The sequence below is a fragment of the Micropterus dolomieu genome, linkage group LG13, assembly GCF_021292245.1.
Source record: "Micropterus dolomieu isolate WLL.071019.BEF.003 ecotype Adirondacks linkage group LG13, ASM2129224v1, whole genome shotgun sequence".
In the NCBI taxonomy this organism is placed as follows: domain Eukaryota; kingdom Metazoa; phylum Chordata; class Actinopteri; order Centrarchiformes; family Centrarchidae; genus Micropterus; species Micropterus dolomieu.
Window position 1 is genome coordinate 29548284 of NC_060162.1, and position 12241 is coordinate 29560524.

Consider the following 12241-nt stretch of genomic DNA (forward strand, 5'->3'; position numbering starts at 1 on the left):
GGTTTGAAAGAGGTGTCAAGGAAGCCATCTACACCAGGGTTGAGAAGCCGTCATTGAACAGGGGAGGGGGTCTACGCCACCACTTATCCCCCACTTACAATGCTGTCCTTTCATCACTTCCCAGGAAACTCAACAAACGTAACCTATTGACCTCAGGTGAAGATACCAACGATGTCGTTCAGTCTTGGCCACAGGTAGTCTTAACGACTGTAACGACTGTCGTCACAGCAACCAGGAACACTAACGAACCAGCGGTATCGATGACCCGGGCCAACGACCCCACTGAGGTTAAATAGCTGAGTTTCCCTGCCAGTCAGTCAGAACTGAAGAAGTCCTTTGGATGAGGGACGAAACGTCTTCCAGTATCATTTCACAGCATTTCAGACAGCATTCACACCGCATTTGCTTCAGAAATTGCTTTTTCTAGTTTGGTATTATTCTTCGGTCACGTTTTTTTGGACCGTAACTAGTCCCACAGCTTTTGACCAAGTTGTTCGGCTCAATGAGGAATGGGGTGCTATTACTTTTGTCATCGATACCTTGAATACTTTCCAAAATATTCAAGGTTTTCCAGGAAAATTTTCTAAGTGAATGGAGAGACTGTCGAAATCCTCCTCATAAATACTCCACTTTGAGAGCTCACCAGTTCAGCATACTTTCATCTACAGACTTCATTTAAACTGTAAATTGGTCACAAGAAGTTAATCTATTAATGATGTATTCAGTTTTTTGATATATTTTATGGTTTGTTCACGGTCGCTGCCCAAGTTTTCTGCTTTTTGAGCTCTTTTCTGAGTTTATAATGGGTGTGTATTACGTGAATTAGAGTGGGTGACATCATCACTACAGTGTAGCAGTCTTGTGAAATCGTCTTAATTTTCTCTTTAACTCGCTGGCTTGACCACAATTTTAACTCTTCATGCATAATTTTACACCAGAAATGTAGTAAATTTTGTTGAGGTTCCTCACATAGGCTTTTTAAATCCCTCGGACTTATACATTTGGCACAGCGCCCTTCCAAAGGACAAGAGTGACAGCCAAGTCCTCCATTGGAAGCCATTATAAATTTGTGTCAAAATTTCTGGAGCAGAGCAGAACGTACCAGTTTAACTCGCAGAAGAGCTCACTCTTTTTTTTACTTTATCCACACAAAAAAACATATCACATCATTCACAAATGCCTTCTGCTGCTGCTGGTCAGGTCATTTTGCCGATACAACTTATAGTTTTGTCTCAGTGGAGGTTTGTTTGACAGAGAGTTTTCCTATCTGTCTCTATTGTAGAGCTGGTTACCTTGGAGACTTGGAGAGTTAACTGATTAAAGATCAAAGGACTCGGTCCTCTGTTCTGATTGGTGGACTGAAGTTAAGCTATTTTCTGAACACCTGCTTGTGTCCTCTTCACTGAACACACACACACACACATTAATACACTGACCGACACAATATGCGCACACACACAGAGCCCTCAAAGCATGGAGCTTTACACTTTACTGAATGGGAGAACACATGTATGCATAACTGTGTCCCCCAGCAGGCGCGCAGACACACACACACACACACACACTAAAGGAGACTTATTAGGCTTCTTATGTTTTCTGTCTTATCTATAATGTCAGATGTTCATGTTAAACGTGGCCAAAGCTCTTGGCTCTTAGGGCCCGTGTCCACCAAAGCGTTTTTCCTGACGCCAGCGTCTTTTTTCAATTCATTCCAATGGGAGCGCCGTGTTTTCACGAGCTGGTAAAAACGCCAGCAGCGTGACGAGGCGCTGATCGCTTTTTTTCTGGTCGCAGAGAGTTGAAAAATGTTCAAATTTGGGAAAAACGCTGCGCTCGTCACTGTCACTTTTTACCCAGCTGTCCAATCACAGTGCAGGAGGGGCAGGACAAATACCACACCACACAATCTTGAACGAGACGATGTGCCTACTCGCCGAGGTGTTTCCTCACCCGCAAAATCTCAGGAATCCACGTGTGGATGTATGTATGTTTCAGCCTTCTCTTCATACAGAGCAAAGGCCAGAGCAAGCAGGCCTACATACTTTGTGGTGACATTTTTACATTCAGTAAAATTAAGTAGCCTACCCTACTTGCAGCGCATCACCTCCACAGACATTGTGTATCATAGCAACCACAGCGTCTCGAAAAAAACACTGCGCCTTCAAAACGCACTCTAGCGCTCCCAGCTAGGCGTTTTCATTAGAGCAGGTGGTGTTTTCAGCTGGTAAAAAACACTTTGGTGGACACGGGCCCTTAATGATGTCTCTCTCCCCCTCTCTCTCTCTCCTTCACCCCCAACCGGTCGACACAGATGGCCGCCCACCCTGAGCCATGGTTCTGCTCGAGGTTTCTGCCTCTTAAAAGGAAGTTTTTCCTTGCCTCTGTCGCCTAGTGCTGCTCTTGGTGGGAACTGTTGGGCTTCTGTAAATAGCATCATAGAGTACGGTCTAGACCTGCTCTTTTATGAAAAGCGCTGTGAGATAACTGTTGTTGTGAATAAAACTGAATTGAATGTTTAATCTAATATTGTGTTGGTCATACTTCACACTGATTTATTACTTGTCCGTACAGAAGGTAAAGAGCTTAAAAATTTATTACATATTAAATCGCAATCACAGTATTGGTTAAAAAAAAAATTGCAATTCAGTTATTTTCCAAAATTGTTCAGCCCTAATAATAATGTAACTTTGAACTCTAAATTCCCAATCTGACATTTTTCTCTCCACGACCTTGCTTTCATAGCGTACTGGAATGAACTGTAACAAAGAGAGCCTAAAAGGTGGTCTTGACTTAAGAAAATTGAAAGTTCACTGAAGCAGGGAACTTGGTCTGCTCAAATAGCAACACTTATTAGGCCATGTCTTACCTGTTGTCATTGGCAGGTCAGTGACAGTGGCAGCCACAGTCAGAGGAGGTGTAGGGCTGGCAGGAGGTGTAGTCTCAATCCCACTCTCTTCCATCATCTTCTCTGCCTTATTCCTACACTTCGGCCCAGAATATACCGGGCCAGTGGCAAATAAGGTTTTCAACTGATCAAAAATTCAAATAGGTTAAAACAGCACATCAAAGAAGTTATCTTTATGAGGATATTTTTTACTTATTACTAAAATTTCATTTTCAAACAACGTATTTTAAGTGGTTAAACCAAGCCACGGCGGTTATAGAGAATGCAGTTTTAAGTTCCGTCTGCATGGTTTTCAGACCCAGAGGTTGCCGCTTGATTGAGATTAATGTTAGAGAAATAACTTTTTACAACCACTCGTCATGTAACTACAAATCTGGATTGGATAAAGGTGCGCGCCAAGAGCTGCAAAAACGCTGCAGGATGTTGAGTTTCAATTTAAAAAAAATACTAACTAACATGATCGGGCCATTGAGTTGCTAGTTCAACATTTCTGACGTTACTTTTTACTGGCCCCGGGCCATCAGGCCACCATTATTGTCGAGCCCTGGTGGGTCTGGACATGATACACGTACCACAGAAATTTCGTACACATAGGTGAAACTTAGTCCGGGGGCAGCTCTGTCGGGGGCGCTAGCAAGCCATTTTGCCACACCCATGCGCGAAACCCATAAAACACGAAATGTTTTGCCGCGTCTGAATTTTGTGCAAATTTCGGTGAGTTTGAGTATGTTTAGGCCCCCAAAATTGAGGTTACTTTGCAGAAAAAGAAAGAAAGAAAAACTAGAATAGGTATTTACTAAAGTAAATACGTGTGAGAGCTGTCAGCTGTGACTGCTACCGCTGCAGCTGCAAAGTACAGTTGGGCTGGCGACGCGAAGCCAGCGCGAAGGAATTCACACGATTTAAATATTTTCAACTCAAGCGAGAAAATCGCATGATAGCCTATCAGTGTTGAGATTGTCCGTACGTCACCGATGGCTTCAGAGCAATGTGTGGAGAGAGCCAGGCAGAGCGGGCGATCTGCTGGCAGGCTGAGAGTTGCTAAACTTGGGAGAGGAGCAGGGAGCAGCGCTGCAACTATTGGACAAATAAACACCCGTAGTCGGTCTGGATTATGCTCTGACAACTACGCTGTTTACTCGCGGGAAGAGCTCGGAGTTAACGGCTTTTATTAAATTATCTTTTTACTTTAGTTTTTGGGATTACAAAGTTGATTTATCTTCAATGGAGCTTCTCAGCAGCTAGCTATTGTGCACATCAGGTTCCAGTGTTGTTGTTGGCGTCGTTAGCTCTGTCGGACTACGACTTCATATTTATATAAAAACCTGAAAAAACTGGACATTACTTGGAGAAAAAAAAAGCGAGGAGGTTGAACTACCTGGTGAGTTCAGAACACATGTGTCTGTAGCTTTATTCCAGCTGTCGTTGTACTTTACTGTGACCAAGTTAGCATAGCATAGCCCTGATCGATCCGAACTCCATTCAGATCTGCTTCATGTTGTAGTTATTTCGGCATCAGTTTAATCCGTTTATTGCTATTTAAATCACAGCAAAATGTTTACTTTGGGTTCATACAACTGTAATAAAGGCGAGTTGTGTTTATTCACGTTATCGCATTAAAATCGCCTTCTCGCGTTGTGTGTGAACCATAGACTGTATATAAGAAATGGACGTAGACATCGTGACGTCACCCGTTGGTTTGTGGACTGCCGTTTTGAAGCCTCGAGTTTAGCCGATAGGGCGCCGCCATGTCGAGTTTTTGCAACCAGGAAGTGCCGGGAGTGACGATACGGCACCGCTAACGGCCGTGTGCGGAGCTAGCTAGCTTGCTTAGCTAGGTGCAACTGTAACTCACGTTAACTGTCATTTTAACAGGGATGAGAACTTGGCCTAGCGAACAACAATCTTAAAACTAAATGTACTCACTAGAGAAAGTGAACAGCCAACTCCTAATAAGCTTTTTCAACGGCGCTGGTTAAATTTACACAACGCCGAGGGTACGAGTCACTCTAGCCTGACTGACAGCTCGCCATGGCAACAACTTGTCAATCATAGATAATCCCACCCTGAAACATACTCTGCTTTTTGGTCTATTTTAAAATAAATGGGACCATAATTTACTAAATGAACATCATTTTGTATTGAAGAAGACTTGAAACTAGCGACTGAGACCATAAACTCACCAGGAAAGTGTTTACTGGGGTAATTATTCAGCTGAGAAGCAGAAACATTTTACCATTATTTCTAATGGAGCCGGATTTCTTTTTGAAGCCAGAAGAGTCGCCCCCTGCTGGATTTTCAATAGAATGCAGGTTTCAGGGACTTCCGCATTCACTTCATATTGTAGACCGGAAGCTTCCCGCTTGGTGTGAACACTCCAACATACGAATGTACTCACGCGAGAAAAGCGTTGCGAGGAGAAAATTCGCATAAAAATCCCTTCAGTTTCAATAGGGACCTCGCACGGTTCGTGCTCTGACCCTAACTAGCATAAATATCCAAGTGCGGTTGGGTTGACTCGGGCTAGTCTTTAACACGGCAAGAAGGAACTGCTGTGCTTCCATCACACCATGCCGAACACACATATGCTGCCTGTTTAAAATGTAACTAACTTGTTCTGCTAAGCAGACTCAAGCTTTAGGCTAAAAGGATTTGGTCTTGTAAGGGACGACACATACAGCTTTACTTGGAATTGTGTTGGTTATGACACGTTTAGTTAGAAGGAATGATTGGATTTCTTTAATTAACACTTCGCCATATATGTGTTTTGTTAATAAGCGACAACAATAAAATGGAGTTATAGTTTATTTTAGTGTTAGCTTCCTTTAAAACCAAACGCAGCACTTTTACCTCAGCTGCGGGCTCAGCTGCAAGTTACACGTGTACAAACACACTCAGCTGTAACTTAGCAAAAGAAAACGCGACATGCAGTTTATCGACTTTTCCAGGGGATAAGCATGAGAGGATGGTGGGGGTGTGTGTGTCCTTCCACTGAGATTTAAGAACGAATAGCTTAACTACTCACCTGCTAGCTAGACCAGCTCAGTACGGATCCGCAAACCCATGAATAAAACCATCGACCCACTTTGATGACGTCATGTGTTGCCACGTCTACCCGTATGCTGCGTTCGAGACCGGTCGGTAGGATACTTTTTTGGATTAGAAAAAAGAAATGCTACTTTGCTACAATAAATAAGTTGATAATTAATGGAGTAGAAACCAAAGAGCCTCAAAGGATTTCTCAACATGTAGCTCTGTTTTATCAGAAATTGTTCTCTTCAACCCCTCCAACATCTGACATTAACTCTTTCTTACATAAAATCTCATTGAATGCAACTAAAATAACAGATGACTTTAAAAACTCTTGCGTTGAGGAGATATTTACCTGAAATTGTTGAATGTATTAAAATTTTAAAAGACAACAAATCTCCCGGTAATGATGGCCTAACAGGAGAATTTTATAAAGCATTTTCATCAAAACTTACTCGCTGTATTCCAAGAATCTCTCCAGAAAGGCGAGCTTCCTGCTACATTAAAACCAAGGATTAATCACATTAATTCCCAAACCAAAATTGCACATAGAAAATTGGAGACCTATAAGTCTCTTAAATAATGACTGTAAATTATTTGCTTTAATCTTTGCCAATAGATTAAAACCAGGATTAAATCAAATAATTGACAAAGAGCAACCTGGATTTATGCAAAAGAGGCACATTAGCAATAACATTCGTTTAATATTGGACATGATAGATTATAAGGACCTAATATTGGATGAAAGTTTTAATTTGTTTATTGACTTCTACAAGGCTTTTGATACCGTTGAACATGATTTTCGAAAAAAGCCCCATTATCTAAGAAAAGTTATTAGAGGTAGTTTAAAACAAGGCGGTCTGGAGGTTCTGGATTTCAGTATATGGAATAATACCTTTAAAGTAAAATGGATTATAGAATTTCTGAAGAATCCCAACAGTATCTGGAATGCTTTTCCTGCATACTTGTTTAAATCTACTGGTGCTATAAATTTCCTTTTAAAGTGTAACTTTTCTGTTGACAAAATACCGTTTAGATTAGCTAACTTCCACAAGCAGGCCCTTTTAGCTTGGACACTAGTATACAATCATAATTTCAGTCCTCATAGATACTTTATTTGGAATAATAAAGACATCTTGTACAAAAATAAATCACTGTTTTATCGCTCATGGTTTGACAAGGGAATTTTGCTAGTTGGACAACTCTTAAATAAGAATGATTTGTTACTGTCATATTCAGAATTCCTTCAAAAGTTCAAGATTCCAATCACACCCAGAGAATATGCCATTGTCTTTGATGCTATTCCTGCAGGTCCTCTTCAAATTTTGAGAAATGTTTATTTCACAGACAAAACCATTGTTTAATACTTTTTTATATAGAAGGACTTAATATTGAGAAAAAGTCATGCAGTAACAAACATAAGAAATGTTTTGGACTATGCGACACTCTCTGCAGCAAAGTTCTTTTGGTCGTCTATTGTGAGTGATTTACAGTGGGAAAAAGGCATGCACTATTCTTAACAAATATTGTATTAATAATAAGGTAAAAGTGAACTTCAAGATTTTGCATCGTATTTACCCTTCCAAAGAAGTGTTGCATAGATTTAAACTTAACATTGATTATAACTGATTTTTGCAATTTAGAAAGAGAAACTATATTTCATCTTTTTTACCACTGTGAACATACAAATGTATTTTGGAAAGATTTGGAACATTTTATTAACAGAAAAACCGGTAAGAGTATTCTGATTAATGTATTTGATGTCATGTTATATTTTGTACTACATGGTCCAGACAATATTAACTGTATTGTGCAACTCCTCATCATACTTATATCTACAAGTCAAAATGGACTGAATCCAAACCTTGCTTCAATCGATTTACAGTTGAACTGAAACACTACTGCACCTCAATAGAACTCTTAAAAAAATAAGAAAGCAATAAAATGTGTTAATATTAAAGAACTGAACTTAATTTGAGCTTCTGGCAATATAAAATGTAACTGAAGGTCTGTATATTTTGGATTTCTGTTACTGTATTGAACCATGGATCAATAAAAAACAAAAAAACAAAAAAAAAAACAAACAAACTGGCGACTTGCAACCAGCTGGAGCATTATCGCCACCTTCTGTATATTAGTTACATCTGTCTAAATCCTTGTGTTCAGTCCAGTTTGTTGTAAAAAAGTTGAGATGTGTTTAAGCACCAGCTTCCCCCCCCCCCCTTCTTATTTTTACCTCCAATGTCAGAGCATTGTAATCACATACAACAATACATACCCAACTAAATATATATAAAAATTCATAAGAAAACTAAAATAAAAAAAGGTCTAATCAGTTATCAAAATGTGTATAATTTTGAAAACATCCAAGGCTTGATTTTATATCTTTCAAAGCTTTCTTATAAAGAATTAACTTCTTCATAAAGTTCTGTCTCTAATCAGCCACCTGTTTACTGGCTACCACTTATTTATTCACCATTCTCTATTTCAGTGCTGTTCATACCGTTATATTGTAGATACTGTATACCAAATCCACCTAACTCAAGTCATAACTCCTGCACAAAATACTAATACTTTATACTTATTTATTCCAGCATCCTTTGCACCATGTGTCATTGCACTGTGTACATGTATTATGTACCTGTATATCACATCCACCTCCGACATGTACATACTCCTGCATCCTTTGCACTCTGCACTATTTGTCAATATGTCTATATTGCTTTTGTTCATAGTGTACATTTGTGTTGTCTACACTGAAGTCTGTGTCTGATTTTATTTTTATAATTGTGATTTTGTATGAGTAAGCACATCGCGAGCAATGCAGATCCAGAATCAAATTCCTTGTATGTACCTGATACATACCTGTAAATAAAGTGGATTGTGATAAAAACCAAAGACAGCGGTCTTAGCTTCATAAATCTACACTTATGTATAAACGGCTTAGCTAAAATAATTAAACTGTAATACATCAAGTCTTTTTTTTTTGATCCTTCAATATAACTCCAAATCTAATATCACAAAACTCTAACACTGGTGCTTGAGAGTCCTTTTCAGATATCCATTTTTGAACCAAAACCCAAAAGGATTTTATATAATTACAAGCAAAAAATGCTCTAAAGTTTCTATATCCACATCACAGAAAGTACAGTTATTCTTATCAATATTAAATCTTTGTTTAACAGGTTAAAAGGATCATTTAATATTTTAAAATGAGGTTCTTTAGCTTTTGGTGAGATAGGAAGTGTGAGGTATCTAGTTTTTTTTTTTTTTTATCTACTTATAATTTCTTTAGAATGATCTTAATATATTTTTCCTTTTTAATGGTAAAAGGGAAAAGTTCAGAGGTAAGGACGCCGCTTATAATTTTGTTTGCACATATTCTCTCCTTAGAGTCCAGTTCACCTATATTAAGTGACAGCATCCGTGGTTCAACCTAACCAAGTTCACCATTGCCTGTGGAATTGCCTTAATAACCATTGAAAATTGTTTCTTTGTACACGTCACATTAAATGTATTATGAATACACTGCACTCCAAAAATATTCCCACTTGAATCCATCAAATGTAAAATAGCCTAGACCAGACACCCCTCTCTACCCACTCACAATAACAAAGATTTTCCTTTCACCAAAATACACCTATTGTTCCATATGGGACTACTATGTGGAGTGAAGTTGTGTTTATAAATCATTTTCCAATAAAGGAGGACCTGCTCATGAAATTTGGACAGCTTGACTACCTTAATAAATTCTGACCCAGACCCAAAATGCTCTAAAGTTTTCATTATAAATGGATGTTCAACCGAGTCAGAGGCTTTGTAAAAAATCTAAAAATAATATGAAACCATTGTCCTTATAATCTAGTAAATCAAGAACCAGAACTAATCATCTGTCCCATGCCCTCTTTCAACCAGTTAGCAAAAATCTGTGTAAATAATTTGTAATCCACATTTAATAAAGTTATCAGCCTAAGGTTGTCAATATATCTGTTGTCCTTCCCAGATTTGGGTAACAAAGTAATAATACCTTATTTCATGGTCGTCATTAAATAGTTGTTTTCAATACAATCCTTTAGGACACTAAATTCTTTTATCTCTTCCTAGAAAAATGTATAGAATTTTGAGGTTAAACTATCTTGACCCAGGGATTTGCCTGTTGACATTTGCAGAGTTACATCTTTGTTTAAAATCTGACCGGAGGAATGGGAGAAGGAGTGAGACGGCAGGCAGAGTGGCGAGGAGCGAGGAGGTGCCTGGAGGACGCCCGAGGGGAGAGGGCAGGTAGGCGAACCCAGCTGGCGCGACAGAGGTGAGTGAACCTGGGGAAGAGCAGACAGGGTAAGACACAGCCAAAACAGAGAGCAGGGAAATAGAGATTCTGCGGATTTCTCAGAGGCTTGAGTGGAGCAGTAGCACCAGGGTTGGCGCAACGACGATTGTGTGGAGAACCGGGGTTGAAATACTGACAGAGATGGAGTTGATTGCTGGCAGGTGTGGCAGGCAGAGGAGGTGGCTGATGAGGTGCAGGTGTGGACTGTCAGCTGGGCTCAGGAGAGGAGAGAGCAGACGCAGGGTAGAGGAGGAGACACAGAGAGGCAGGCAAAACACTGGGGAAAACAGAATGGTAGGGAAAAAAGGAGAAATAAACAGGACACTCACGGACAGGCGGGCTGCCACCACAACTGAATATATTGCTTAATGCTTTCAACAAATAACAATGAATGTTCCTCTGAATAGGATGAAGAGTATAACTTAGAGAATAATTTACATATTTCTTCAGAAATTGCTTTTGTGTCAGAGAATTCTGTATTATTCACCATCAAGACATTTATTTCAATTCTCTCCCGTCTCCTCCTTTGAAGTCCAAAAAATAGGAGGTATTCCTTTCCCCCTGTTCTCTCCATTTTGCTCTGGATCAGACATAAGTACCTTCCACTCTATGGATGAATAAATTATTTAACCTGGCTTGTAAACTTAATAACTTGGCCTTATCTTCCTCTAACAACTATTTTTTTTCCTACAAACATCATTCATTTCATGATCCAGTATAAATTCACTTTCTCTTAGCTGCTGACTCCTAGTTTTACTATACTTAAGGGACAGACACCTATCCTTATATTTAAAATATTCCCATTTCCTCATATACGTATCTATCTTCACATCACTCTTAATTTCCCCTTCACTTCTTCAACATATGCTTCATCATTTAACAGGTCTGCATTAAACTTACAATAATTTTTCCTACTTTTATAATTACTTTTGGGTTTCAGGGTTATTTCAATTGCACAATGATCTGTTAAGGGAGCAGCATATATTGAAATATCTGGTACAGCATTTGTTACTTCTGGAGTCACCAACCACAGATCTATCCTAGTTTTGAACATTAGTCTTATATCCATCGATATGAATCAAAATTGCAAACGACCCTTCTAAATTCACTATAGTAATCCAATGACCGTCTTTATCACATTTGAATGTTACTACCTCCCCAGGGAATCCCCGGAGACATATTGCCACGCCCCCAGATCTATTACTGCCATGGGAAAAAAATATCTCGTCTCCCTACTGGTTCTTCCAAAAGGTGTCTTCTACACATGAATGAATCTCTTGCAACCGTATGCAAGTTGCTTTAAGTCCTTTACAAAACAGCAAAAATTGCCTTGCGCTTTACATTGTCCTTTAGACCTCTTGCACCTGTAGGATATGTCCGTGTTCACACTAGATCTTCTGCCCATTAATGAATCCAAACGGACCTCTAAAACACGCCTTCTTCCCAGCCTTCCTCGCCTCTTGTATCTGAGTCCAGAAAGCTTCTCTTGCCTGCTTGTCTGCCCTGGTGAAATTGGTTAAATCTTCAGTGAAGCGAACGCCCATCTCCCTGCACGTTTCCGACTCCTTCGTCATTCTCCAGATCCCTTCTTGGTGTTGACGTTTCACAAACTGGACAATGACCTGGCGTGTTCTCTTCTCCTCCTTTCTCCCGACCCGATGAGCCGTGTCTACTATCTCCTTCATCTTCTGTGCCCAGTGTGGTGCTACCTTCTTTTTTTTTTTTTTTTTCCTTTTTTTTTTTAAACCTGTCCTGCCCAGCAGCCTGGTATAGAGTATGATGACCTGGATACCATATTGTGCCAGACAGATTTTACTTTAACAAGAGAGTATTAAAATACTCCTTTGTCTGTTTTATTATTTATTTAATTATGTATTGATTTGTCACCGGGCCGGACAGGGGGGCAGACACGGGGATGGGGGGGCACAAACAGACAGCACAGAGAAAGGACAACACCTGTAAGAGAAGGGGGAAAG

At 39.6% G+C, this 12241-nt stretch overlaps 1 protein-coding gene across 7 annotated transcripts in view; it reads right to left on the reverse strand.

Annotated features, from left to right (window-relative positions):
• Positions 1-10349, reverse strand: part of prrc1 (proline-rich coiled-coil 1) — a 66742-nt gene extending 56393 nt beyond the window's left edge. The window contains exons 1-4 of one of the 7 annotated variants that reach the window (XM_046067705.1): positions 10131-10349; positions 6391-6432; positions 5931-6054; positions 2867-2979 (exon numbers count right to left, since the gene is read on the reverse strand). In XM_046067705.1, the coding sequence (XP_045923661.1) occupies positions 2867-2963 (97 nt within the window). In that variant the 5' untranslated portion in view covers positions 2964-2979; positions 5931-6054; positions 6391-6432; positions 10131-10349. Of the gene's footprint in view, positions 1-2866; positions 3030-5930; positions 6055-6390; positions 6433-10130 lie in introns of those variants that run through there. The other 6 variants (XM_046067703.1, XM_046067701.1, XM_046067698.1 and 3 more) reach the window with 6 other exon arrangements.
• Between the last annotated feature and the right edge of the window lie 1892 nt (positions 10350-12241).